At 50.8% G+C, this 26,498-nt stretch overlaps 6 protein-coding genes across 8 annotated transcripts; 3 read left to right on the plus strand and 3 right to left on the minus strand.

The window, feature by feature from the left end:
• The first annotated feature begins 4,042 nt into the window (after positions 1–4,042).
• LOC1273861 (probable DNA mismatch repair protein Msh6) lies at positions 4,043–8,155 on the plus strand. The gene is made up of 4 exons (XM_061663612.1): positions 4,043–4,931; positions 5,014–7,536; positions 7,603–7,758; positions 7,851–8,155. Exons 1-4 carry the CDS (start codon positions 4,179–4,181, stop codon positions 7,968–7,970), a joined length of 3,552 nt encoding a protein of 1,183 aa, XP_061519596.1. The 5' UTR covers positions 4,043–4,178; the 3' UTR covers positions 7,971–8,155.
• Position 8,156: 1 nt separating this feature from the next.
• LOC1273862 (glycoprotein 3-alpha-L-fucosyltransferase A) lies at positions 8,157–13,268 on the minus strand. Its single transcript, XM_061663630.1, has 5 exons — positions 11,422–13,268; positions 11,241–11,325; positions 10,415–11,010; positions 9,593–9,776; positions 8,157–9,510 (listed from the first exon to the last, which is right to left on the minus strand). The coding sequence occupies exons 1-5, from the start codon at positions 11,508–11,510 to the stop codon at positions 8,983–8,985; spliced, it is 1,482 nt and encodes a 493-aa protein (XP_061519614.1). The 5' UTR covers positions 11,511–13,268; the 3' UTR covers positions 8,157–8,982.
• Positions 13,269–13,790: 522 nt separating this feature from the next.
• Positions 13,791–17,648, minus strand: LOC1273863 (alpha-soluble NSF attachment protein). Its single transcript, XM_312889.5, has 5 exons — positions 17,178–17,648; positions 16,596–16,782; positions 16,381–16,512; positions 15,983–16,303; positions 13,791–15,911 (listed from the first exon to the last, which is right to left on the minus strand). Exons 1-5 carry the CDS (start codon positions 17,267–17,269, stop codon positions 15,762–15,764), a joined length of 882 nt encoding a protein of 293 aa, XP_312889.2. The 5' UTR covers positions 17,270–17,648; the 3' UTR covers positions 13,791–15,761.
• A 76-nt stretch (positions 17,649–17,724) lies between these two features.
• LOC1273864 (GPN-loop GTPase 2) lies at positions 17,725–18,759 on the plus strand. The gene has a single exon (XM_312890.5). It carries the CDS (start codon positions 17,818–17,820, stop codon positions 18,727–18,729), a length of 912 nt encoding a protein of 303 aa, XP_312890.5. The 5' UTR covers positions 17,725–17,817; the 3' UTR covers positions 18,730–18,759.
• On the minus strand, positions 18,745–22,503 carry LOC1273865 (serine protease inhibitor 77Ba). Of its 3 annotated transcripts, none has more exons than XM_061663632.1 (8): positions 21,926–22,503; positions 21,519–21,757; positions 21,327–21,427; positions 20,376–21,044; positions 20,007–20,206; positions 19,629–19,908; positions 19,192–19,554; positions 18,745–19,115 (listed from the first exon to the last, which is right to left on the minus strand). In XM_061663632.1, the coding sequence occupies exons 4-8, from the start codon at positions 20,736–20,738 to the stop codon at positions 18,843–18,845; spliced, it is 1,479 nt and encodes a 492-aa protein (XP_061519616.1). In that variant the 5' UTR covers positions 20,739–21,044; positions 21,327–21,427; positions 21,519–21,757; positions 21,926–22,503; the 3' UTR covers positions 18,745–18,842. The 3 variants fall into 3 exon arrangements, with proteins under 3 accessions (XP_061519616.1, XP_061519615.1, XP_312891.5); XM_061663631.1 differs by having other exon boundaries at positions 21,219–21,427; positions 21,926–22,436; XM_312891.4 differs by having other exon boundaries at positions 21,519–22,245.
• On the plus strand, positions 22,432–26,483 carry LOC4577197 (uncharacterized). Its single transcript, XM_312895.5, has 5 exons — positions 22,432–23,001; positions 23,091–23,636; positions 25,334–25,520; positions 25,601–25,791; positions 25,876–26,483. Exons 1-5 carry the CDS (start codon positions 22,747–22,749, stop codon positions 26,437–26,439), a joined length of 1,743 nt encoding a protein of 580 aa, XP_312895.4. The 5' UTR covers positions 22,432–22,746; the 3' UTR covers positions 26,440–26,483.
• Positions 26,484–26,498: the final 15 nt, after the last annotated feature.

The raw sequence follows: 26,498 nt of genomic DNA on the forward strand, positions 1-26,498 counted from the left end.
CGCGTCCCACCAAGGAGTGGGTGGTCTTTTAAAAATCCTTGCCTGGGGGGGCGGCCTCGTTTGGGCACCGAGGGCGCACTCGTTTATCGCCATAACGAGATTTGTGTACTCCTCATTTACGGAGAAACTGGGTTCTACGCGGCTTAGCAAAGCGGTCATTTGGTCGCCGTATTTCGTCCAGTCGATGTTCCTCGTTAAGTCACAATTAACGGGGACTTGATCGACTGTGCGACTCCTCTTGATAATCGAGATCTTTATTGGCAGATGGTCGCTGCCAAGCGGGTCTTGGATTACCTTCCACATAGAATCCAGCCCTAAAGACGATGAACAAAGAGATAGGTCTATTGCGCTGGGTCGTGCCATAGGTGAGGGCACCCTAGTTGCTTCGCCAGAGTTTAAAATCGTCAAACTGTATGTGTCGCAGATATCCCTAATGATTGGTGCACGATTATCGTCATGCGTACAACCCCAATCTGATCCATGGGCGTTAAAGTCGCCCAGGATGAAAAACGGTTTTGGTAGTACCGTTACTAGGGTTTCAAGATCCTTGTTGATCTTTTTTGGGTCCAGATTGGCTCCCGGTGGGATATAAATTGAAGCAATAGAAACGTCAAGATCCCCTAGTTTTGTCTGTATAGCGACGTATTCGATTCCCTCGGGTGTGGGGAGGGGTATTCTGTAGAAGCTGTGACTACTTCGAATACCAATTAACACTCCCCCACCACGCCTATCACTAGCTGGATCATGTCGATCTTGACGAATAATATTATATCCCGGGAAGGTAATATTTTTATCGGGTGAGAGCCAAGTTTCGCTTAGGGCAAATGCGTTACAATTGTGTTGCCCTATCAATACTTTAAAAGAGTCAATTTTTCCCAAAAAACTTCTACAGTTCCATTGTAGTATAGTGGTCATTGGAGGCATTAATCATCCAAGCGGACCATCATACTGAGACATGGCCATTTTGATAACCATTGCCTGACCATTCCTCTTAGGAAAGGAAATGCCAAAGGGATTAGCCCTGATAGGGGTTCCGGGAGGGAAAGGGAGTCTAGGAGGGATTGTAAGATTTCTGTCAGGCTTGGGAGGGATTGCCTGGAGAAGGATCTGGGTTCACTGGGGAAAGCCAGATTGCTAGGATTGGGAGGGTTACGGGAAGGTGGACGAGTACGAACATCACGTGGGGGTATGGGACCCTGGGATTGGCGTTGGGTCGCATCAACGTGACGTCGAGGTGCCTTTTTAGGGGGAACAGTTTTGTTTTTCCGGATCCCTTTGATTGACACCCTCGGTGTAATCGATCTTTTCACTCCTGTTAGAGGGGCCAGATTGGGCAACGGTTCATTACCCTCAAGAAGCGAGAGTGTATCGAACGGATTCACTTCTGAGGTTTTCTTCAAAACATCGGCGAATGACCTCTTTGAGCTATAAAGGACGGCTTTTTTATGCTCGGCCTGCTTTTTGCGGTACACAGAGCAAGTAGACACTTCGTGCCATTCCTGTTTGCAATGGACGCACTTTTGGGTGTCAGCCTTGCATTCTGCCGTAGAATGCGGTCCTTTGCACTTACCGCACCTAACAGAGTTGGTACAGTAAGGCTCGGAATGCCCAATCTGGCTGCATTTAGAACAGGTAGCAACCTTTGTAACAAAGGGTCGACGGATGGGTACCCGTAGACCTTCAAAGTACAGCGTGTTCGGCAGTACTGTACCCTCGAAAGTGATCCGGAGTGAGGAAGTCTCACGGAACACCTTCTTTCCGTCAACCATTTTCGAAGCGTATAGTTTTTTCACTTCGAGGACCTTGACACGAGGCGAGGATTGGTAAAGGAATGCCCCTTGTCCGTACTGAAGGATATCCTCTAAGGGGTATTCAAAGTCATCTACCACACCGATGACTTCCACCAATCCACCGGGAATATACACCCGGTAATCCTCCGTATAGTCCGGATCGGCCACAATTGCATTGGCCTGCACCCGGTCCTTTGCGGTGACACGCAACTTCTTTGGATGCAGTCGGATGACGTCCAAAACACCCGGGTATTTTTTGTAGATCGATGCTGTGATCGATCTAACGTCAAGCGGCTTGGTACGAGGCATAAAAAAAACATTATGTGCCCCGTTAAAAGAAGCATGATACGTTTTGGCTCTTGAATGTACATTTGCTTTAGCAGAATCATCTCGCGATGTTGAAGCCAAAGGTTCATGTAAAATCTTTTTCTTCGCCATCTGCCCTGGGTCAGAACTCTTGCGCTTCACTGTAATGAAGCCTTCATCAGATTCATCCATAGGCTCCGCCTCCATGGGAGAGCCCGAGCCAACAATTCAACTGCGTGGAGGACAAGGATAGTAGGATAAGAGAGGATCACTTACCAAGCACAGGACAAATGAGAGGAGAGCGCGCTCTTCAAGATACGAGCGCGCGAGATGCGAACGCACAAAATGCGAACACAAGAGATGCGTGCCGTACGCACCTGTATTGTCGCTCAACACTCTCAAACGGGTAACACACGGACAATCACATACACTACACACACTTAACACAGTACACTACGCACTGTACACTTATTACGCACAGCAAGCACAGATCGCTTCACGTTCAACTAAGCGTACGTAAATCTTCGTGTGTGTATGGTGGGGTCAGTGGCTTGACTTTGGCCGTAATCATCCACCTGGAGCGCGTATCGAGAACGTCCGATTCGCTTCGTGGTTGGCGACAGAATGAGTGTTTTAAAATTTTATAATAAAACAAGTTTGTTCAATTGATGCGAAAGAAAGTGCAGTTTAATTCTATTCAGTTCGTGTGAGTTTCGCAAAGAGGAGAAAAATCGTAAGAAAATATGGAAAATGATCAGGACGACATCGTCCTTGTTTGAATTCTAACGGCCAACAAAACTGCAGTGTGGAACCTTACAAATGTCAAATAGATACAGCTAAACGGCTGTACCCGTCGGTATTCAAAGTCGATTGTGTAACGAAGGAATGTTCCAGGGCACTGCCACCGGATCCCGCAGAAACAATCAGAATGCATTGGACTCATTTATGTACCAATCCCCTTCAAAGCTGTGTTCTAACGTATCCACATTTCACAACACTCCTAGAGTTACTGCGCCGAAGGAACGTCTTGTGACAGGTTATCCTGTTGGAATTTGGCAAAAATGGCACGACAGTGAAGGATAACGCACTTCTGACTGCAGTACTCATCGAGCCACTCCCAACTCTCGATCGCTCGATTGTTGCAACCCGGTCTAATGCACTGTTGCTGCCCTTTCGACGGATTGGAATGCTGCGTTGGAAGCGGATCGGATGGCTGCATCTCTTGCAACTGTTGCTGCTGTGGTTCCAGCAAGTCTGCTACATCACAGTGCTGCAAAAATATACCATTCCCCGTGCTTATGCATATATATTTTTACGTATCAGTGATCGTAACCTACCTTTGGTGCTGGTTGGACGTGCTCCTCAAGTATCATGGCCTCCTGGATCACCTGCTGGTTGGTCAGCAGTGGCTGATCAGCAATCGGCACCGGTAGCACCGGCAGGCTCTGTGGTACAGCACTGACCGGAACCGGTTGATGCTCCTTTTGCTGTTCTTCCGATTGCGTCACTATCTCGAGTTCTTGAATGTGTATTATGGTGACATTTTCTAGCGGCTGCTCCTGTACGGTGTGTACATTTTCATTCATCTGCACTATCTGCATCAGAGCACCAGTTTCGCCGCTCACTACATTCATGTTGTTGTCTTCCATGCGCCACAGACTGTTTACGGAAAAGGCAGTTTTTGAAACGCACCAACGCGAAGAGGTCTTTGTTAGGGCTTTATGAAGCTAAATAGCAACAAAACTAATCAATTCTCACGATAGGGAATGAACGACGCGCGAACGGCGAATGCAAACAATAGGCAGGTCACTCCGGAATTATCCCGAATATCGTAGTAAAATAAAACATTTCGATGAAGACCGCCCATTGTGCATGTTCAGCAGACAGCCGAGGTGAACAGAGCGCGCTTTGTGCTGTATGAACCTTGACCGAGCACGAAAAGCGCGCGTCAAACGTCAAACACCCAAACAAAAATCCGCGCGCATGTTGTCGGAGCACTTTGTCCGTGTTTTTGTGCGAAACAAAAGTGTTTGTATTGTAAATTTTAAAAGTACTCTAGCTAGTTTGTGTGCCCGCTGAGCAATGTCGAAAAGCAAGGAAAAGTTTCCCAGCTCCCCAAACACACTGCACAACTACTTTGCCCGTTCGCCAGCCAGTACGAAGAAACCCCCGGGCGCCAACCCATCAACCCCTACGAGTGCGCTTGCCGCTGGGCCAAAAGCAATCTCCTCCGCCTCCTCCCCTCAAGCCAACAGCGGTACACCGAAAAGCTCGAAAGCAGCCGTAAAGAAGGAAATCGAATCAGCTGGCAAAGAAAAGCGTCCCGCCGTCGTAAAGCCGGACGCCGACGAGGGAGACGACGAGCCGATCGGAACGCAAAAGAAGCGTCGCCGTATCCTGCTGCTGGATGATACATCGGATAATGAGGAGGAGGATGCAGGCGGTCGCAACAACGAGAACAAACCGAACAACAATAACAATCAGGAAGGGTACGATGAGCAGACGGGGACGAAGCGGTTCGCGCTGCTTTCGACCTTTGAGCGGCCATTAGAAACGGCTGACACGAGCGAAAGGCAGGCAGGCAAGGGGGAGAAACCGCTCGGCGGAACGGACGAGGGACCGGTGCAGAAAAAGATCAAGCTGGAAGCGCTCGCCGAACCGCACGACGAGGACCCCGGAGCCGTGCTGGACGAGCCGACCGTTTGGACGCACCAGAAGCTGGACTTTTTGAAGCCCAACAAAATCAAGGACATTCACGGCAACCGGCCGGGCAGTGAGAAGTACGACAACAGAACGCTGTTCGTGCCCGATTCCTATCTCAACACGCTCACACCGGTAAGATTGAACAAGCCTACCCGGCGCTCTTAAACAAAAGGCATCTTAAGCTCATTTCCTACCACTTTGCTTTTCCACACAGGCCATGCGACAGTGGTGGATCTTGAAGAGCAAAAACTTCGACTGTGTGCTGTTCTTCAAGGTGGGCAAGTTTTACGAGCTGTACCACATGGACGCCGAGGTGGGTGTGACCGAGCTCGGGTTCAGCTTCATGAAGGGAGAGTTCGCGCACTCCGGCTTTCCCGAGGCGGCGTACGACCGCATGTCGACCACGCTGGTGGAGAAGGGCTACAAGGTGGCGCGGGTCGAGCAGACCGAAACGCCGGACATGATGCAGGAGCGGTGCAAGGTCGAACGCACGACCAGCAAGTACGACAAGGTCGTGCGACGCGAGATTTGCCAGATCACCGTTATGGGTACGGAGGTGTTCGGGCAGCAGGTTACCATCACGGCCAACCATCAGCCGCGGTACATGCTGGCCATCACGGAAAGTGGCCGCCAGGGGACGGCGGGCTGTCGGTACGGCGTTTGCTTTATCGACACCTCGATCGGACTGTTCCATCTCGGCGAGTTTGAGGACGATAATCAGCAGTCCCGGCTGCTTACGTTCCTGTCGCACTATCCGCCGGTGCTGGTACTGCACGAGCGAGCTACGCCGTCCGAAGGGATGCAGCGCATCTTCAAAACATTGCTAGCGAACGTCAAGCGGGAAGCCCTCACGGCCGGGACACAGCTTTGGACGGGCGAGAAAACGCTCAAGTATCTGGCGGAAACCGTCTACGGGGGTTCGTCGAGTGAAGGGTCCAAATGGCCAGCGACGCTGCGCACCATGCTGGACGAGACGGACAGTTTGGGATTGACGCCGAAGGAATCGTATCAGCTCGCGCTGAAAGCACTGGGCGGGTGCGTTTGGTATTTGCAGCGATGCCTGCTAGATCAGCAGGTCCTTTCGCTTGCCACCTTCGAGGAGTACGTACCGTTGGATGAGCATAGAGAGACGACGGAGACGATCGCAAAGCGGATAGATGATGCTGCAAGAGCCAAACGGTTCATGGTGCTGGATTCGATCACGCTAAACAACCTAAAGATCGTCGGATCGGAAGGCTCGCTGGTGGACCGGATGGACCACTGCTGCAGCAAGTTTGGCAAGCGACTGCTGTACAACTGGGTGTGTGCGCCGAGCTGCATAAAGGAGGAGATCCTGCAGCGACAGGAAGCCGTGACCGAGCTGATCGAGAACGTGGACTTGCTGCAGGATGTGCGTCAGATACTGGGGCAACTGCCGGACATGGAACGGCATTTGGCGCAGATTCATGGCTTTGGGCTCGCGCTCCGCGACCATCCCGCCCGACGGGCCATCCTGTACGAAGAGCACGTGTACGGCAAGAAGAAGATGCGCGATTTCATCGCCACGCTCAAAGGGTTCCAATCGCTGCTCCCACTGCCCCAAATGTTTGCCAGCGTACACTCGCAGCTGCTCGTTCGCCTCACACAGAAAGCTAACTCCAACCCGGCCGGTGCCTTCCCGTCGATGGAGAAGCAGATCGAATTCTTCGAAAGCTCGTTCGACCACGAGAAGGCACTCAAGAGCGGCAGCATCGTGCCGGAGAAAGGGCTCGACACGGAGTACGATACGATCGAGCAGGAGATCAAAGATTTGAACGCCGAGCTGGAGGCGTATCTGGCGGAGCAGAGCAAATTCTTTGGCTGTACCGTCAAGTACTTCGGCAACGACAAGAAGCGCTTCCAGCTGGAGGTGCCGGAGGGCAGGGCGAAGAAGGCCACCGGCGACTACACGCTCGAGGGCACCAAGACGGGCAAGAACGCGACGAAGCGGTTCCACACGGAGGAGACGCGTCGCTTCCTGAAGCAGATGATGCTGCTCGAGGATCGCCGAAAATCGGTGCTGAAGGATCTGGCGCGACGAATCTTTGAGCGGTTTTCGCGCGACTACGACATGTGGAAGGGCTGCATCGAGCTGGTGGCCACGCTCGACGTGCTGACGTCGCTGGCGGAGTACGCCCGCACCGAGGGCCTCTCGTGCGTGCCGGTGCTGCTGAGCAAGGACGAAACCATCGGGGGCAAATCGTTCATCGAGATCGAGGAAGGCATCCATCCGTGCCTGTCGAGCGAGGCGGCCGAAAATTTCATCCCCAACGGTACGGCTATCGGGGGCGACGGGAAGGCGAACCTGGTGCTGCTCACCGGCCCGAACATGGGCGGCAAGAGTACGCTCATGCGGCAGGTGGGTTTGCTGGCCGTGCTGTCCCAGATTGGATCGCGCTTGCCGGCCGAAGCCTGCCGCATGACGCTGATCGATCGCATCTTCACGCGGCTCGGCGCGAGCGATGACATTATGGCCGGCCACAGCACTTTCCTGGTGGAGCTGAACGAAACGTCCGCCATCCTGAAGCATGCCACCGCCGACAGTCTGGTGCTGCTGGACGAGCTGGGCCGTGGCACAGCAACGTACGACGGGACGGCCGTGGCCGGTGCAGTCGTCCACTTTCTGGCCGATCTCAAGTGTCGCACCATGTTCTCGACCCACTATCACAACCTGGTGGACAGCTTCCACGAGGATCCACGAATCGCACTGGGGCACATGGTACAGTTGTACGATGGAGGGGGAAAAAAGGATGTAAATATTATAGTTTTTCTTGTCCTCTTTTAGGCCTGCATGGTGGAAAACGAAGAGGGTGATGATCCCACGCAAGAGACGGTCACGTTCCTGTATCGCTATACCGATGGGGCATGCCCGAAATCGTACGGATTCAATGCAGCCAAGCTGGCGGGAATGCCCACAGCCATCATCAAGCGTGCGTACGAGGTGAGAGCAGTCAGTCGAAGCGTGATTTCGATTTGGAGCTTTCTTAACCGCAATGCCTTCTGTTTTCTCTGCTTTTCCCCCTTCTGTTCTAGCTCTCTAAAACTGTCGAAAAGGAAGCGCTCAAGCGCAAGATACTGATGAAGCTACTCAAGCAAGCGCCACAAAACGAGATCAAGGATCTGGTGGTGAAGCTTAAATCATTCCAGTTTTAAGTGTGTCCGAATGGCTTTTTTTTAAAAACTATCTTCATGTTAACCACTATTAATCCACACCACCATACACCACTCAGTATACGTTTAGACGTTACGTGCCATAAGTACAAATTGCAAACGAATGAAAATACATACGAATTCGCTGCTTCCCGCAGGACAAAACCAAACAAAAAAAACTGCACTGCATTCCTTGTCATTGTCATACGTTTCTTTTATCTACATCAAAAAAGGTAATGTATTTGAAAAATAGTTTAAGTAACATAATTCCCTCCCTTGGCGCGCGGAATCGGTCTGCATCGCCACACGTTGGTGCCGCCTCGCCAGGAGTTTAAAATGGTGTACTGACTACGAAGAAACATATGTAAGTCGATTCCCCTCTTGCAACCGATCCCATTCCTTCGGCTACTATTTCGGTACAGCATTTGCCTACTTGTTGCCTTTTCTTCTTCTACTTCTTCTTCTTTTGTTTGTTTGGAAGGAACATAAAGCACTTCTGACTGCCTAATTCCGTTTATCCGTCTGTCTGTTCTGTTGCGTCTGCTGCTGCTATACTAATTGTTCGCACGCCTGAATACTGTGTGAGCAAAGTGTGTGTTAGTGTGTGTGTGTATATCAACTCCCTCGGAACTCCCCGGTCCGGTGTCCGGTGTAAGCGACCACCACACCATAATTCGTTTGACTTGTAAAATAAATAATATGCTAAATAACTAGCTAACTAACATAGTAAGAAGCATCTCGTCGGCGAACTCTGAATGCTACCTGAAAATGAATACTAAAACTCGTTTGTGCTTGTCCGGAGGGGGCACGTGAGCGTCACCCCACCGCACAGATCCTCGCAAATCTACAAGCATCCCAAAAGGAAAAACAAAGGAACTTTGCTATAACAATACAATATACCGTGCCTGCCTGCCCATTGTTGCAGCCTGCGGGGTCTTAGGTAAATGTGGCGCAAAATAAAAACCCGAGCGACCCCATCATCCGGACCGGCGAAATGTACGCGCGCCCTCCACGCTCATCGGCTGTCGGCCACCAACGGTTTCTCGGGATTGCGCGCCCTGAAATTGCGCCAGGAGCCGTTGGTGCAGACGCCCGGTCCGCGCCACCACTCGTTGATGTCGTCGTACGATTTGGGCCGCCGGAAGGAGGCCTCATCGTGCAGCATGGCGCAGACCCGGCACCAGTAGTACGTGTTGATGAACTCGCCCGTACCCTTCCACTTGAAGTACGAGTTGTACAGCTCGTCGTTCCGGTCGAGCAGGTGCAGATACTCGGCCAGCTCCTTCGGCGAGCCGAACTCGTCCACGTGGATGTAGGACTTCTGGGGCGAGCTCGCCTCGTAGTCCTCGGGCCGGGCGCCCATCACGATCGGCAGCACGTTGCGCGTTAAGGCATTGACGAAGAACTTCTCCGTGATGTAGTCCTTGCAGTTGGAGTTCTCGAAGGCAAGGTAGAACTTGTAGTCACGGTCCAGTATCTCGAAGCACCGTTCCGCCGTGCTGCGGGAGCACTTGAACGTCCCGCAGGCACCATAGATATCGACCTGGAAGGATTGGCGGGAAAGGGGTAAAACAAGCAAACAAGTTAATCCTAATCGCATCGGTACGATAAAGCGATGCTCGTACCTGAATGTACTTCTGGAGCTCGTGAGCATACTGAAGGCGCCCGTTGCGCGCGCCACAGTTGGAAACGAACCAGGCCACCTTGCGCGTCTTGTTGAGCGCGTAGTTGCGATCCTGCTCCACCTGCCGTATGCGAGGATCGAAGTATTCCCACTTTTCGTACGGTGCGACAATATCGCTGTCTTTCCTGTTTTGTTTTTAGAAGTCAAACATCGTTTCCATTAGATTTCAATGATTTCCAAGCAAACAATAAAAAAATGGGCTTTTGGGCCCGGTTCTAGTGACGGGAAAAATGAAGATTTCGTCGGAATCGATTGCGGCTAGCTCCAAAATCGATTCCAGAATAGACACCGGAATTGGTTCTAGAATCGGCCCCAGAATCGGAATTGGTTTCGAAATAGAAATCAGCATCGGAATTCGCTCCGAAATCAGGATCGGCTTCGAAACGGAGTCGATTTCGTCATTTTCATAAGAATAGACGTTTGGGTCCAATGGTGCTAAGTATTGATAGCCACAAACAATCAAAATTTACTTGTAAACGATCCTGAACATTCCCGGACTGATTTCGCTTATGAAACTTCTTAATTCAAGAACTGATTCTCATTTCGGAGCTAATTCCATATCTGGAGTCAATCCTGATTCCGTTACCGGGGCAAACTGTGATTCGTAGATTCCCGATTCTGATTCCGGATTCGACTTCGGAATCGGCTCGGGAATTGACTCCGGAATTAGCTACGGAATCGGCTCCGGAATTGATTCCAAACCCGGAATCGGAATCTGGTAGGTCCGATTCCGAGCTCCCACCCACTACTACCCTCCTCGTACCTATACGTGGCGGTCCAGTTGAACACGTCCGGATACTTCACGTGCTGCGTGTGGTACGGGCACTCGAGGAAGTACATCATGTAGATCTGGTACGGCGACCGCGGCACCGACGGCGGTATGTAGTGGTCCTTGTACAGCACCAGATCGGCCGTCGAGGCCTTTTCCCGCTGCGCCGTAATGCTGCAGGTGGAAACGGGACACTTGGAGCTGAGAAACACGTCCCGCCCGGCTTTCACGTTCCACGGGCTGAGCCCGTTGTACAGCAGGATCGTTTTCAGCTTGCCCTTCCGCTTGATTGTCTCGTAGTTGGGCGGCACGAACATCAGCTGGTTGCTGATGCGGTCGCCCCGCGCCGTCTCGCTCGGCAGCAGCCGGGCCAGCCGCTTGTTCGTTTTGCGGTTGCGCCTCGCCGGCTTCGGGTACCGCATGCCCTGGGAGAAGTACCACGGCAGATCGCTCGCGGTCAGCGCCTCGCCCTTTGCCAGCTCGCCCGACCGCGCCCGGCCGTAGTCGAGCGGGTCGTCGTTGTTTCCGCGATCCCGGCCCGGTCCGTGCTGGTCGGCCACCTCCGCCAGCTCCACGGTGGTGACGGAAGGCTAGCAATGAGAGAATAAGAGAGTTGTAAAATGTGTTGTTACTCGTTACCGGGACAGATTAGAAGGTCAGCCGATACAAGCCGATGAAATCGCAGCACAGCATGTTGCGCGATGACCGGATTAATTATACACGAAACGGATGTACACCGCCCCAGCGGCTTATCTGCGATGGTGCAGCTGTTTAGCTGTGTGTAAAGCAATTGGCGCGAGGGGGAGGGGGGGTACTGTACCTCGTGCCGGACGTTCGCCTCCTCTAGCTGGTATTCATCTCTCGCGTATAGCACATGTGGCGATTTGGTACTCCAATCTTTATCCCTACAACAAAAAAGCGACACAATTGAATTGCAGAATATGAATGACGCTGTTAACCACGTTGCAGTGAATTCATCACTGCGTCACTACAGCACTTACCTTAAATTAAACACTAATAATATCAGTACGGCGAAACATAAAACAAGAAAGAAACACTTTTTAGGCGACACCTTCGAAAGTCTCATCATAGACACATGTCCGGCCTAGTTTTAGCTTAGTTTTAGCACACGGTTGGCCCGCTTGTGGCCCCGGTTTGACTTGGGATGGTTGTTTTCGTGTTTTATCCTGCCGCCTCCCAAATTGGAGATGACTGGGTGGATCCTGCTAGAGGGATTACAATCGGTAGGATGGTTCCAAAGCCATGGCGTGCCTGTAACGAGGTAACTTCAAGCTCCACAGGACGCTCCCACTACGCGTCGCCAGGAACGTCTACGCACGATGATCACGCTGTTCCATACTTGCTCTAACACTCCAAAAAACGGGGTATGCTAGATTATCACTGTTCGTTCCTGCGGTTGATTCTATCGTTGCTGTCACATTCGGACACGCGGGTTGCTTTGGGTTCTGTCCGCGCCAGGGGCGGATATCTGTGTTCACCAGTGCACTCTGCTCCGAATAGAGGGCGTACTGCATAAACTAATTTTCACATACACACACACGCACACACACGCACACGCACTTTCGTGGTGTGCACACCACGCTGATATGGCCGCAATGTTCACGTTTAATGTTCCGTAATGTTTCGAATTATGATGTGACGGCCGATTGTCTGCCCAAAAATCGACTCAATTATTGTTGTTCACTTCCGAGTTTTTTTTTTTTGCTTTGCTTGTTTTCCACCAATCCCAGCCACCTGCGACCACGTTTTCTGCCGCGGAGTTTGTGCTGCTGTACAATCTAGTAGGCCCTCATCAGCACCGTTTACCGAAAGGGGCGGCTTAGTAGGCAACTGGGGAGCATCACCAAAAACCTATCTAAAACTGCATCTCGTTCAGTTTTTCCCCCATTGCCGTGTGTGGTTCTGGGTTTGCGTTTGCAAGAGCATCGCCACCAAAGGGGGTTGATTAAAATTGTTGTGCTTTTTTGCGTAATTTTCGATCCAGCAGCAGCAGCACCTAGTGAATTAACGCGTGTGTGTGTTCAATGAACGTGCTCGGGGAGGTCTGGTAAGTTTGTTTTAGAGCACAATTTCTATGGCAATTCGACGCAGTGTGTTAATGTGGTCGATTATTTCACGGTTGTGCGATTGTGCCACCAGTGCGCGTTTCGAATGCTCGGGCGATTATCGGCCAGAGGCTTAGCTTTATTTCGCCATTAGGATACGGTACCTCAGTCTGAAACGATTTCATAATTTTGGTTTTATATCGGCCTCTCCCTGCTCCGCTGCGCTTCACCAAAGGACTCTGCTCGTCCTGGGCTCTCCCTGTCGTTGAATGCAAAAGGTGGATTTGGGTGTCGAATTTACGGACACTACGACACACACACACGCACACCCCTGGAATTGTGAATGTTTCTTATTCGGACGATAGTGGCCACTTGTTTCGTGCCCTGGAAATCTTCGCCCCTGAATCCTGAATCCTGTACCAACCAACCACGACCACCGTACGTACTAAACCCGTGGGCACAAGGGATACATTTCGTTCGACTACTGTAGCTCCGAAACCGCGGAGACAACAACCGTCCGCGACCCAAAACGGATGACAACCACTATTCTCTCTCGCAGTTTCTCTCTCTCTTTTGGTCGGTCTCTCATTTAAGTTGAGTTTATTATTTTCCTGAATTTTCCAACGCAAGGGTGAAAATGGACCAGTACACGTTATCCTTGCCACTGTCATTACCAATACACACACACACACATAGAGGCAAACGTACGTAAAGGCGTACGAGTGTGTGTGTGTGTGTGTGTGTGCGCGCAAGGCAAAAAAATCGCCAACTCTGTATCCTAGCGATGTTCAAATACCACTCCCCATGTGTGTGTTGTTCTCGGCTACGGCAACAATTAAATCGTTCCGATAAGGGAGAGAGAGAGAGAGACTGCCATACACGCACACACTGAAGGGAAAACAGGATATCCGCGGAGAAAAATGAGAAAAGGACACCTTTGGGTGGCTGCTTTGATGGTGTGCTGTTGATAGAAGGGTGCGCGCGCGAATGTGTGCATGTATTGAGAGAGAAAGAGAGCGAGAGAGAGATTGCGAGAGCGAGAGTCAGAAAGAGAGACTTCAACGACAATAACAAGGGGTGGAAAATGCTCGCGTTTGCACACCCCACTATATTGCATCCAATGCCTAAAGCCAACGTTAGGGAAGGAAGGGCACTTAATTCGGGGGAAGGTTGTTATGTAGAGATTTATGCTGCACCGGGGTACGTGTGGTACATGCTCCGTGTCCGCCTGGTCCGATGCTTTAGTGTAGAAATGCATTTCACCACGTTGGAAATCCGAAAAAAAGGAAATCGACACAGCACACTTTTTATTTAGCGTTTATAGCGTTGATTTTACTTTATTGACTTCATTCACGGTAGTTTTGTTATTGCAATTCAATTGGAAACATGTAATCGTTAGTATAGTTTTGTTTTTTTTTTTTCACCCCACTCCCACTCTCATCTATCTCTGTCCCATCTGCTTCCCTGCTGCTTGTCCGTTTTCGCTGTCTGTTGTCGCAATTTGCTCGAGAATATATGTATATATAGTAATGCTGTACTATTCCCTCCCCATATTCGTGTACATTAATAATAGATTTAATGTATGTTTTTGTTGTTGTTGTGGTGAGTTTTGTTTTAGCAAGAAAGTGATAATACCAGCCCCCTTCATTGCCAGACCCATTTTAACTGTGGGTTTCGCTAGTGGTGCTATTAATTTCGCTCGATCGTACTCGATCGTGTGTATCTTACTCTCCTTTGGGCCGAGTTCTCTCTCGCTCCGCTCATATACCAATATCTTATCCGCATAGCACGTGGTAGGGATTCGGGGCGCGGTCTGGTTTAACTATGCGTGGCTAAGGGATCTAAACATTTGCACACGAGCCTGCGTACGCCACGAATGCATGGGTAGATTTTGGTAGCAACAATGTGTCCACTGATCCACTGAACCTTCAGCACTCTGTATGGGACTGCTGTCCCTTCTGCTGGTGGAGCGGGAGAATGGTGGAGGAGTGGGACGTAAGATACATACTGGCTTGAGTGTTTGGTTACTCTTTTTTTGTTTACTAGAATTCTATATCTTTTGCGGTATTATGTCGAATTGTAGCGCGAATCATTACTATTCTTTACGTTGTTAATGCATCTTTCGTACTAAGCGGCACAGACTTCTGGCACGCGTGACCCATTCGTCCACCTGCCCCGTCTGCCCCGCACACCGAAAGGATCGCATTCACTAGCCTATTGAACGATTTTTTGTTTTTGTTTCGCTATTCTTCTGGCAGGCATAATCTATATATATTTATACGTGTGTGTGTGTGTGTGTGTGTTTTTTTTTTTTTTGGAGCAAAACAATGGGCGCAAACAAATCCACGTGACCCGGTGGGAGGGCGTGTGTGTATGTGGCGTGTACAGAGAGACGGGAAAAAGCTACTTGCTTGCTCAGTTCTCGGTTACTTCTGGCCACGATCTTCCAGCTAATTTCACTCAATTGCAATCCGTTCCTGGACCACCGGCCCGGTACCACCACGGTGGTCTGTTGTGTGAGTGTTGTGTATGTGTGTATGTACGCCTGGTCCGTTTGCTTCGGTGTGGAACAGCTCCATGCCTTAACCACTTAATTATCTAATGCTGTTTAATTTATTAACAAAAAACAATGTATAATAAGCATTGCTATATAAGTGTTGTAAGACTCAACGTACGTACATGCGCAAACGCAATTCCAAATGGAGGTTGCCGCGTGGTTAACAGGGATCAACAGATCTCGATGCGCCCTGCCAAAGAGGAGCAGGGGTAGGGGGTGGTGGCATGGTTATTACACTACGAAAAGGGAGGGTGGCTTTTTTTTTTAATAGCGACACTTTTTTTACAGTTTACTGTGTGGTAGCGAATAGTTTTTGTGGGTGTTTCCTTTTGTTATCAATATTCTAGAGCTTCTAGAGACGATAAAATTGTGGCTTACGTTTTCCATTAATTCCAGTGGGATAGATGAGTTTTAAAAGGTATGATATACGCCCGTAACACCATCGGTTTCGGCCGTATTTGGGTAACCGCACGAAACGACAGAGTGAAGAGTGTCATGCATTTAATCGGTGCGGTGCGCGGACACAACTCGCCCGCGAAAAAACAATAGTTTCGAACCGCAAAAACACAACAGTTTAAAAACTTAAACAAACAGGTCTTGGTTTGTGTATGTCCGTGTGTATGTACGTGTGATTATAATGCCGCCTGGAAGGGTAGGAGGCGCGCACAAATAGACCAAAACGAGCGGATTGTGATAGATATTCTTGGTGGTGAGCTGCTTATCGCAGATCCGGATTGTCGTTGGCCTGCTTCTTGATTCGCAACAGGATCGTGGTGTACCACTGGTCCAGCCTGGAGATGCTGTCGTACTCCTTGACCGCTTCAGTGAAGCCATCCACGTTTTGTTCCTCCAAATGTTCGCAGAGCGTCTAAAATGCAAAAGGGAGCGATGCGTGAAAGTGTGAAACCATTTCCCCCGAGAAACGGTGGACTCTCTTACCTTCACTAGCTTGTACTCTCGCGAGTCCTGGAATGCCGGGTACTGTTGTGCGTATTTCTCCATCGCGTGCTGAGCGTTCAGCAGATCCACGCTCAGGTGGCACAGGGCCGCACGGAAGAAGTACTCTTTGGCGCTGTACTTCAGCAGCGAGCTGTCGAGGCACGAGCCGGCCACCTGCTCGTAGATCTGTATCGCTTTCTCGTAGTCCTCCAGCTGGGCCGCGTACTGGGCCACCTTCAGCATGCACTTGTTGGCCGAGCTGGTGGATTCTTCGCCCTTGAAATAATCGGCCGCCTGTTCGTAGTGCTGCACCGCCCTTTGCTGTGGATGTGAGTGAATGCGGGGCATTAGAAATGGAGTAATGGCTTGGCGTATTCCCAACCGACCCATGCACATACCAAATCGTTTGCTTCATTTTCGTACATTTCCGCAATGCTCTGATGATGCTTCGCAGCCATCGTGAACCGGCCCATATCGGTGTAAATGTCGATTGCCTTCAGCAGACAGTTGACCGCTTCATTTGGGTCGGTCTGGTGGGGGAAGGGCAATGAAGAAAATTTCGTTACAAAAACAGTGTGCTGCAAACCGCAACATCGGAAGCTTAAAAACGTACCTTCTTGTAGCAGTTCGATGCGTCCACGTAGTTGGTGGCCGCGTCGTGTCGGCTGCCCGCCTTGGCGTGCAGGTTGGCCGCCTCACAGAAGGCCGATCCGGCCTGGCTCCATTTCTTAGCCATCTTAAACATATTTGCCGCCCGCTGGTAACATTCTACGGCCTCCTCGACCTTGTTCGAGCCGCCACTGCAATGGAAGGGAATTGAAATGACGACGTATTAAAGTATTAGGGAGCTATTTATTGATTGTCTTCCTAATTCAGTTTGACGGTGTCGGTGGTCGGCTGCAGCTGGATCGGAGATGGAAAAACAAAGAGCACCCTTCATCCAGCGGGAAAACTGAGTGTGTGTGTGTGCGTGTGTCTACGTGCCCAAAATGGGGGGATGGGGAGACACCCTTTTCGGAAGCAGCTATCGAGACACATACTAGTCACAGCACCTTGATTCCAGCAGGGTGACCTCTTCCTGAACCACTTCCCCGTAAGCAAATTAACGGGATGAGTCACTTGTTTTTTTCCTCTGATTTCACACTCCTGATAGTGAAGGTGTCGTCTTGGCTTAGCGAGTTTCGAATGGACCTACCCGAATAGCGAGCCGAAGAAACTTTTGGACGAGTTCAGTTTTTTCTCCGCTTCCGCAATCAGCTGCATCGCTTTCTGCTCGTTGTCGGCCATGGTGTCGCGCGCTGTTGTTTGCTGGAACAATTACGTTAATGCTAACAATGCTGCACAATATCTCACACACCACACAGCGCTTTCTTTCTGCTGATTTGTTCCCCTGGCGATCTCGACTTTGAACGAGAGAGCAAAGCTGTATTATTGATTTTTCATTCCTCGACTGCGACGTTGAGCGAATGCAACAAAGAGGAAGATTGCGCGAGAGGGAAGAAACGTCAAATCGAGCTCGTCATTGTTTTAGTTCAAATTATTGACGTTACTGCTTGCAGTAGAGCGTGCCGTTTACGATTAAAAGGCAAATAAGTTGTGTAAAAATACGACTATTGTAGGCGAATTCTGCTTCCACAAAAAATAATGAAAGTAATACGCAAAATGTGTTTTGCACAAGTTTGTCGGAAGTTTTGTTTCGAGTCACACGAGGCACCCTGTGCCGTGGACCACATCGGAAATGTCAAAGCAGCTGCTGCAGCTGTCACAACAAGCTGTTCATTTGTAAACAAAGCCAGTTTTCGGTGCACTTTCCCCACGACCAGCAGGAAAAAATCATGCAAAGTGGCCTGGTAAAGCTGCGAACACAGGCGCCACTCTATGGGCAGCTCGTAATAGGTCCGCCCGGAGCGGGCAAAACAAGCTACTGCCACAAAATGCAACAGTTTCTGGAAAAAATCGGCCGCAAAGCGGTGGTGGTGAACCTAGACCCGGCCAACGACAACATGGAATACACCAGCGCTGTGGACATCATGCAGCTCATCACCGTGCAGGACGCGATGGAACAGTTTGGGCTCGGACCGAACGGAGCACTGATCTACTGTGTGGAATTCCTCGAGACAAACTTTCAGTGGCTGCTCGATCAGCTCAAGGCGCTCGACTGCAACTACTTCATCTTCGACTGCCCGGGCCAGGTGGAACTGTTTACGCACAACAATGCGCTGAAGAATATTTTCACCAAGCTCGAGCAGCTCGGCTACCATCTCTGCACCGTGCATCTGGTCGAGTCGCACTACTGTGTGGAACCGTACAAATTCATCTCCTGCCTGCTGCTCTCCCTGCACACCATGCTACAGATGGGGCTACCGCACGTGAATGTGCTGAGCAAAGCGGACCAGCTGAGAGAGCACGAGGCGAAGCTTCCGTTCAATGTGGAGTACTACACGGAGGTGCTGGACCTTAGCCACCTGCTGGAATGCATGGACACGAGCCGGATGGGGAAGAAATTCAAACAGCTCAATGCGGCCATCGTGTCCATGGTGGAGGATTACAGCCTGGTGTCCTTTCTGCTGCTCGACACCAAGCGTGAGCAAAGTTTGCTGAGGCTTAAGAACGCGATCGACAAAGCGAATGGATACGTGTACGGTGCGGGAGAGGAGAAGAACATCAACACACTGTTGGCGTGTGCCGTTGGAGCGGAAACCGAGTCCGATCGAATGGAGCGAGACATCGACCCGTACCTAAGCTAATGCGAAAACAATAGATATTATTAACTAATACTTCTCCCCCTTTTTTTATTCATTTTGTCTTCATGCTTCCATTCCGAAAGTGCTCACTGCGACGCAGATAGCGTTAGGGCGCGCTAAACCAAATTCGGTCGCTTCACTTGTCCAGCAAACAGGATCGTCCGTTGCTGCCGGTTAACGATCATGAAACCGAACGGACGGTTGGCTAGGAAGCGTGGCGGCGTTGCCTTGTTAGCAAAAACGCCCGTCGTGACGGCAGCCGTCATCGTTCCCTCCTCGTTGACGACGATTTTGGTTTGCTGTATAACGCTGCTAATGTAAATTGCGTTTAGGTCCGATATTTTGTCAAAGTTGGCCACACCGGAATCGAACGCTTCCCTGATACCCATCTGCAAGTGGAGGAATGAAGCGTGTTAAGCGTTAAGATGGGAAGCACTTGAGCATACATCATTCCTGTTCACTTACTTGATTCAAAATCGGTATCAAATTGTAGTCAGAGTTAAACTCAAACTTGGGCAAATGTACCTCCACCTCGTCGTCGTCAAAGTCCACCAAGCTGCGGTCGAGTTCGTCGAACACACGGTCGATGCCGTATGCGGCCAGCTTGCGGATCACCTCCACCAGCGGTACGCCTTTGCGCGGCATGATCAGCAGCATGCTCAGCCGGCGATTCGCACCGTACGGTAGCTCCAGGATCTGTGCGTCCAGCTCCTTGTACCCGGCAAACGGGAAAATGCCTCTCTGAAACATCATCTCCACCATACCGATCGGTTGCTCGTTCTCGTCGTAAAACGGAACGTTGGTGGTGAACGATCGATTGAACGGAATCTGGAGGAAACGTATGATTGAGGGAAATCAAACGGAATGTCGCAATAAAGGCGGGTTCCGGCAAGGGTACCTACCGTCCACTGTCCTTGGAAGAACAGCACCGAAAGCATGATCAGTCGCGCATCCTCAAGATCGCTCATTTCGATCGCCTTCGGGATCTGTCCTTGCGTGGCGTCCGAAACGAGCCGGTTCACCCGTTCGTACGTTAGGCTGCGGTTGGCAAAGTTCATCGGCTGCAGCACGCTGGGGCTGTAGAAGGTATCCAAAGCGGATTCAAAGTCCTTCGACACGGGGCGATTTTCGTCCGTGATGACGTACTGGGCCGCTGCCAGCTGTACATCTCGATCGAGTAGGCTGTGAAAAAATGTCCCCAAAGCGATTGACGAAAATCGTTAACACCTCATTTTTGGCATATGTGCGTGTAAGTGTGTGTGAATGTTCGACCTTCTTACCTGAAGCTTTGGGCGAACGGTTTGTAGTAGTTACGGATCTGCTCCTGCTGCTGCACGTCGAGTGCGACCAGCAGCTCGTCCAGTGTCCGACCGGAGGCGCCTTCCGTTATCAAGGTCAGCAGATTCCAGGCCGAAAACGGTGACACGATTATGTTCGTCGTCGTTACGTTTGGATTGTAGTCGACCAGCTCAGTGACGTACTACGGGTCCACGGAAACGGTGGCCGAGGGAAAACACGAGAAAACATCAACCAGAAACTTGAACCATATCACGCGCGCAAGGTCATCCACGCGCACTGTGAGATGCGCGGTCGGGATCACGATCATGACCACACGAACTCGTCCCCCCGCAAAACGGACGGCATCTTACCTGGTAAAACTGTAGGGCAAACTTTTGCGAGCTTCGTTGCAATCGGTCGACGCCCGGCGGCGTGTCCGTAGCACCACCGCCACCACCACCATCGCCCGACGTGGCAAACGTAAAGGTCCCATTTTGTTGGCAGCACACTAATGTTATCAGCAAACAAACCGCCAAACACTCGAGCACAAACCGTCCCATGATGTGTCTGCAGAAGAATAACAGACACTGGCAGTGGCGGACAAGCCAGCAACCAGCAGCAGCAGCAGGCCACCTCACATCAACGTCAGGGGCACGGATGAATAAATACAAAAACCGGTATTTTGATTCCGGTTTCATGCTGGTGGCGGCGGCGGCGGCGTCTCCCGCTCCCATCTCGCCACCCCTTCTCCATCACCACACCCAGCATCGCATTCTTCACTCTCCCGCCATGCACGCAATGCCGGCGCATTAGCCTTCTATTATCTAATGTTATTTTGGTGACGGTTTTTCGGCTGGAACACGTACACACACACACACGCGCGCGCTCGGACGCGTAGAGCGAGACGCAGTCCATCAAGCGCGGTTTGTTTGTTACCTTGGGCGTCGGTTATTTGTGCATTGGCGTTCATTCGAGCGATGTGGTAGAATATGGCGCGTACGCTGGTTTTTGTTGCTGGTTTTTATCGTCTGGACGGGTTACTGGAAGAGAGAGCGATAGCGAGAAAGAGAAAGAGAGAGAGAGAGAGAGAGAGAGAGAGAGAGAGAGAGAGAGAGAGAGGGAGAGAGAGATTCCTGCTGCGTTACCATGGCATTGGAGTTGCGGGGTGAGAGAGATGCTCTTCCGAGACCGCACCGGACAAGGTCATGACCTACTTGCAAGGCAGGCATATCGTACCCATATCCGTGTCCATCATTACTGGACGCAAGTGCATCAAAGCGCAATGAGAAGTGCAGGTATGGTGCTAGCTCGTGTGAAGTTACCGTAATTGTTGGGTCGGGCGATAGATTGCACCTGGCCGGTTGAGGTTATTCCAGTAGTATTGGTTTATCTTTATGCACTCCGGACCACGCTGTGCCGGTATCTGGAACGAACAGTTTGTTGCGAAGAACTTTGCTACAGAATATGAGTCAGAACTGTATGAACATCAGGGTCAGTGTTTTGTGCGGACATACCTCAAAGTTTTTTTGTCCCTTTTAATGAGACAAACAGAATTAGAAATACCATACAAAATACCTCTCCAGTTAGTGAACTTGAAGAATGATGCTTGATGCTATCGCTGGCAATTCGGAAATCAAGTAGGCAGAACGAGTGTAACGGTTGCTATCATTTCCGAGACTATAGATGAATGCACGCTGCCTCCTATGAAGCTGCACGTATATCCATACTCTTCCTGGTAATCCAGGCCTACTTCCTGTGGATAAACATAAATTTCACGGATTTAGCCACTCAAATAAGCCTACGTAAGCAATTCCAAGTAGGTTCTATCTGATCTTCAAGATCTTCCTCAGTTGTACCTTTGAAAAATTCAGGCCATTTTATGGGACAAATTGAACAATTCCAAACCATCTAAACTACTCACCGTGTCCTTTGACATTCCACAAAATGATGCCACACATTGAAGTAATCAAAGGCAGTCAATGTATATCGCCCAGTCATCCTCCTCAGTCATCGCTACGCCCTAGAAGCACAATAAAGCACTGTCACCACCAGGGTTGAAGAAATCCGTACCAGGTAAAACGTTCTACATTCACCACCACGCTTCTGCAACACAACCACTGAACTTGCGAACAAGGTGGCAACGAGCTAGAAAAACGATCGGAGCACAAATCACTTCCGCGCCGCCCAGAATTGGGAACTCCGCGTACTGATTGCGCCATTTTCTAAGCGCCAATGTCCAACGGTGACACCATTACAACGCATTACATAAGATTTGTTTGAAAAAACAAAAACACACACACACACACACACACACACAACAATCCGTGCCCGTGTAACCGCTCCGCAATGTCGCTCCCGAACCAAGAGGGGACCGAACCCTTCGGTTCCGAAATCCGGCAGCTCGCGACTGCCGCGCACTCTAGCAAGCGACTACCGCTTCTAAGCAGGCGCACGTTCTTAAGCCGCGGTGTCCAAACGGTGCTGCTATCCATTGGGGGCGACTCACCGGGGGATATGCATTGCAAATTTATAGCATTTAAAAGCCGCCTTACCTATCCATCGGCTACTCAGTCGAAGTTGGTGGATCGAGTGGACGTGCCACGTGGCAGTTGGGTAGTTCGGTAGTGGTTCGGTGTATTGTTCTTCTTCCTTTGGTTCGTTCCGCGTTCCATCGCCAGTTGACCCGGACCCGGGCGTAGTGTTTTTGGAGTGCAGAACCGGATAAGCAGCAAAGTGTCCACGATGACGCTCGTGCTGGAGCGGATGTACGACGTGTACCGGGAGTACATGGTGGAGCGGCGGGATATGCGCAGCGCCCATCTGCCGCTGGCCGGCAGCCCGTGGCCGCTGATGCTGCTGCTCGCCACCTACCTGTACGGGGTGCTGCACGCGGGCCCTCGGTTCATGGCCCAGCGGAAGGCGTACGATCTGCGGAAGGTGATCCGGGTGTACAACATAGTGCAAGTGCTGATTAACAGTGTCATCTTTCTGTGGATTGTAAGTCACGTTGGAAGGCTCGTGGAGGTGACGAGTCGCCGTTTACTAACGTCACCGTTATGGGTCTCATTCCTCCCCTTCCCCCGCAGGTCATCAAGATGTTTGTCGTGTACCGGGACTACAACTTCTCCTGCCAGGTGTGCAACTACACGTCCGACTACCGGGGGATGGAGGAGATGTACCTGAGCTACAGCTACTTCCTGCTGAAGGTGCTCGACCTGGCCGACACCGTGTTCTTCGTGCTGCGGAAGAAACAGTCGCACGTATCGTTCCTGCACGTGTACCATCACACCATGATGGTGATCGGGTCGTACTTCGGCATGCTGTACGTACCGGGCGGGCATGCCATTATGCTCGGCATCTGGAACACGCTCGTCCACGCGGTCATGTATCTGTACTACTTCGTCTCGTCGTACGGCTCGCAGTACAGCGGTTGGTGGAAGAAGCACCTCACGCGCATGCAGCTGCTGCAGTTCGTTCACCTCGCGTTCCACTTCGGCATACCGCTGTTCTTTAATCGCGAGTGCAAGTTCCCGCGCTTCTGGATGGGGGTCGGGTTCCTGCAGGCCCTCTTCATCCTCGGCCTGTTTATGGACTTTTACATTAAGTCGTACGTCGTGAAGCGGAAAGAGCAGTAGGGCGTACGGTAGTAGTAGCAGCAGCAGCAGCAGCAGCAAGTCCATTGACTTCACTTACAAGGGAATGGCGGGGGGACTGCAACGCCACCGACCATCAAGGGGCGACCTTTCGCTCAGGTCAAAACCAAAATACAAAAACATCGAACCAATCGTACAAATTTAAGTTTCGTGAGTGTGTGTGTGTGTGTGTGTGAATGCACCAACAGCGACTAATGAACCAAGGAAAAAAAACTAATAGGAAAAATTAAATCAAAATACAATGACTGAAACAAGTAAAAAAAAATAAAAGAAAACAAAAGCGCGTGAACAACGACGTGGACACGAATGCAAGCGTACCGGTTCAATGTCAAAGCAGTGTGACAGCACACAGCGCCAACTTCGATTGCTAATTACAATTTCCAATTCTCGCCCTTTCATTCGCCCACCCCGAAAACGCTATCCGAACGCTGAAAAGCAGGCGTTGTTGTTGTTGTTGTTGTGTCCACTGTCACCCAAAGGGGTGTTGTAGCACCCGGGCATGTAAGTGCCCCTATTGAACGACAATTAATTACAACTCATTATACAATTTCCCCTTCTGAAGCGGCATTGGAGTTCCTTTGGAGAGCCGAAAATTGCCGACGTCACTGTGACGGACACTGTGGTTCCGGTGTGGTTTGGGCCCGAGACCCCATACGAAACCGATGGCACCGGTAACCTTTACCTCGTTCGCCGTACGGCCAGCGTATTGGGAATGTCGGCCAGCGCCACATTTGGCCAGGATTAGCATTAGTTGTGCCCTTGTCGAGTTACGGGTTTTTTGGGATGTTCTTTTAGTGTCGTTTTTTTGCAAATGTTCATGCTCTTCTTAAAGGACCACGTGGTCACTCCATTTGTGCGGTGTTATTGCCCTTTTTTGTTGCAATTCTTCTCTGGGCAGGAATTAATAGAGTTCTAACGGAGTGTTTAGAGACTAAAATAAAACACACTTAACTGAATGCTCTTTGCGGTTCAAATAAAAGCATAATTTCAGCCCCTAATTCACTGAATGTTGCACTTAATGGCCACAAAAAAGGCACGCAAAGCTCGTAAATGTTTGCCAAATTCTTGTTTTTTTGCAGCATGGGAATCATTCTGTGATCGCATAACGAGCCCTCTGAACAGAGGCTTAATATGGCCATTTTTTCGCTCCGCGTTTTGCTTTCCTTTTTGCAATCGCAAATCGCTTCTAGCGCCCGTTTGAGTCTTTCCGATGCTACCAAGCTCTGTGTTCAAGCTCCCCTAGAGGCTTAACCGAGAACAAATCGAAGCCTTAAAGTGACTACTTTTATATCACGATCGCGTACATTAATATGTAGGCCAAGGCCGTCGAAAATTAATGAATAACGCTCAATCATTGCAAATGAAAACTGTTCCCCTTAATACAACCCTTGTGAAAGACAAACGCGCGCGCACGCACACACTCTTCCCTGCGTGGTTGTAAGTTTTCGCATCGGTTCATTGCCATACCTTTTCCTCCAAAGCGTTGCAACGCGCGAAAGCAAAAAGCTCCCTTCTGCGCAAAGCGAAACGAGAGCGCACGCGTGCGCCCGCGCGCAAAAAAGCGCACACTCGAACCACGCGGTTAGAATACGTCTGGCGCCGATCTGGCACTACGTCACACAGTGACGATATTATTTGTACCCGGCGTTCGTTGTATGGTTAATTAATTGTCCACCGCTGGTGCGATAAAGCAGTGCTACAAAGTATCGGGCACCGTGCGGTGTCAGTCTCACTTGCGTGCTGCCGCCGTGCGGAGAGTACCTGGCAGTTCCTTACTTCCCATTCCCTACGCGATACGGTTCACGATGGCGTTGATCATACGCTCGATCTACAGCGGGTACAGCTACCTCGTGGACAAAACAGGTACAAGGGGGTGGAATAGTTTGTCGGGTGACAGGTCCTTCCAACTCTTTCAATCAATGCTCCGTTTCAATGAACCGTAGATGAGCGTGTGGTGGAACTGCCGCTGCTGCGCTCCGTCTGGACGGTTCCACTGATAACGGGTGCGTACCTGTACTTTGTGCTCGATCTCGGCCCCAAGCTGATGGCCAACCGGAAGCCGTTCGAGATGCGCCGCTTCCTTTGCGCCTACAATCTGGCCCAGGTCGCTGCCAACGTGTGGACATTCGCGATGGTAAGCACAACCGGCGGGAGCGGCGCGCGGACATTTCCTGCACTAAAATTGATAGTGATCCCCTTCTCTCTGTGCTCCTCGCAGGGCGTAAGGTACCTGCGGACGTACAACTTCTCCTTCGTCTGTCAGCCGCTGCGCCTGGACCGTAGCGACCAATCGATGGACGAGATGTATCTGGCCTACGCGTACTTCCTGCTCAAGATCCTCGATCTGGCCGATACCGTGTTTTTCGTGCTGCGCAAGAAACAATCGCACGTGACGTTTCTGCACGTGTACCATCACACGATCATGGCGCTGTCGGCTTCGCTGTTTTTGCGCTATCTGTCCGGTGGGCACTGCTTTATGCTCGGCATGCTGAACACGTTCGTGCACGCGGTCATGTACTTTTACTTCTTTCTCACGATCTACCGGCCGGAAGCGGTGCGCGGTGCGAGCTGGAAGCGGTACGTTACGCTACTGCAGATGGCGCAGTTTGCGTACAATGTGGTTCACTTCTTCCGGCCGATCGTGCTCGGTGTGGACTGTGGGTATCCGCGGGCGGTCATGTGGTTCGTGGGCATGCAGAACATCTTTATGCTGCTGATGTTTAGCGATTTCTATCGGCGGGCGTACCTGCGAACCCCGAAAGCAGCGGCACACGCAAACTGAGTCGGTGGAGCCGGTGGCGAATAAAGTGTAACACTTAAATTAAACAGAAACTGGACGAT

This window comes from Anopheles gambiae, chromosome 2, assembly GCF_943734735.2.
Source record: "Anopheles gambiae chromosome 2, idAnoGambNW_F1_1, whole genome shotgun sequence".
Lineage (NCBI taxonomy): Eukaryota > Metazoa > Arthropoda > Insecta > Diptera > Culicidae > Anopheles > Anopheles gambiae.

Coding starts and splice junctions, on each gene's coding strand:
- LOC1273861 (XM_061663612.1), top strand. CDS start 4,179: ATGTCGAAAAGCAAGGAAAAGTTTCCCAGCTCCCCAAACACACTGCAC. Junction 4,932..5,013: donor ATCTCAACACGCTCACACCG/GTAAGATTGAAC, acceptor TTTTCCACACAG/GCCATGCGACAGTGGTGGAT. Junction 7,759..7,850: donor TCATCAAGCGTGCGTACGAG/GTGAGAGCAGTC, acceptor CTTCTGTTCTAG/CTCTCTAAAACTGTCGAAAA.
- LOC1273862 (XM_061663630.1), bottom strand. CDS start 11,510: ATGATGAGACTTTCGAAGGTGTCGCCTAAAAAGTGTTTCTTTCTTGTT. Junction 11,326..11,421: donor TTATTAGTGTTTAATTTAAG/GTAAGTGCTGTA, acceptor TTTTTGTTGTAG/GGATAAAGATTGGAGTACCA. Junction 9,511..9,592: donor AGCTCCAGAAGTACATTCAG/GTACGAGCATCG, acceptor CAATCCTTCCAG/GTCGATATCTATGGTGCCTG.
- LOC1273863 (XM_312889.5), bottom strand. CDS start 17,269: ATGGCCGACAACGAGCAGAAAGCGATGCAGCTGATTGCGGAAGCGGAG. Junction 16,513..16,595: donor CATCGAACTGCTACAAGAAG/GTACGTTTTTAA, acceptor TTCCCCCACCAG/ACCGACCCAAATGAAGCGGT. Junction 16,304..16,380: donor AAAATGAAGCAAACGATTTG/GTATGTGCATGG, acceptor TCACATCCACAG/CAAAGGGCGGTGCAGCACTA.
- LOC1273864 (XM_312890.5), top strand. CDS start 17,818: ATGCAAAGTGGCCTGGTAAAGCTGCGAACACAGGCGCCACTCTATGGG.
- LOC1273865 (XM_061663632.1), bottom strand. CDS start 20,738: ATGGGAGCGGGAGACGCCGCCGCCGCCGCCACCAGCATGAAACCGGAA. Junction 20,207..20,375: donor TTGCCCTACAGTTTTACCAG/GTAAGATGCCGT, acceptor GTGGACCCGTAG/TACGTCACTGAGCTGGTCGA. Junction 19,116..19,191: donor TGATACCGATTTTGAATCAA/GTAAGTGAACAG, acceptor CTCCACTTGCAG/ATGGGTATCAGGGAAGCGTT.
- LOC4577197 (XM_312895.5), top strand. CDS start 22,747: ATGACGCTCGTGCTGGAGCGGATGTACGACGTGTACCGGGAGTACATG. Junction 25,521..25,600: donor CTACCTCGTGGACAAAACAG/GTACAAGGGGGT, acceptor AATGAACCGTAG/ATGAGCGTGTGGTGGAACTG. Junction 25,792..25,875: donor ACGTGTGGACATTCGCGATG/GTAAGCACAACC, acceptor TGCTCCTCGCAG/GGCGTAAGGTACCTGCGGAC.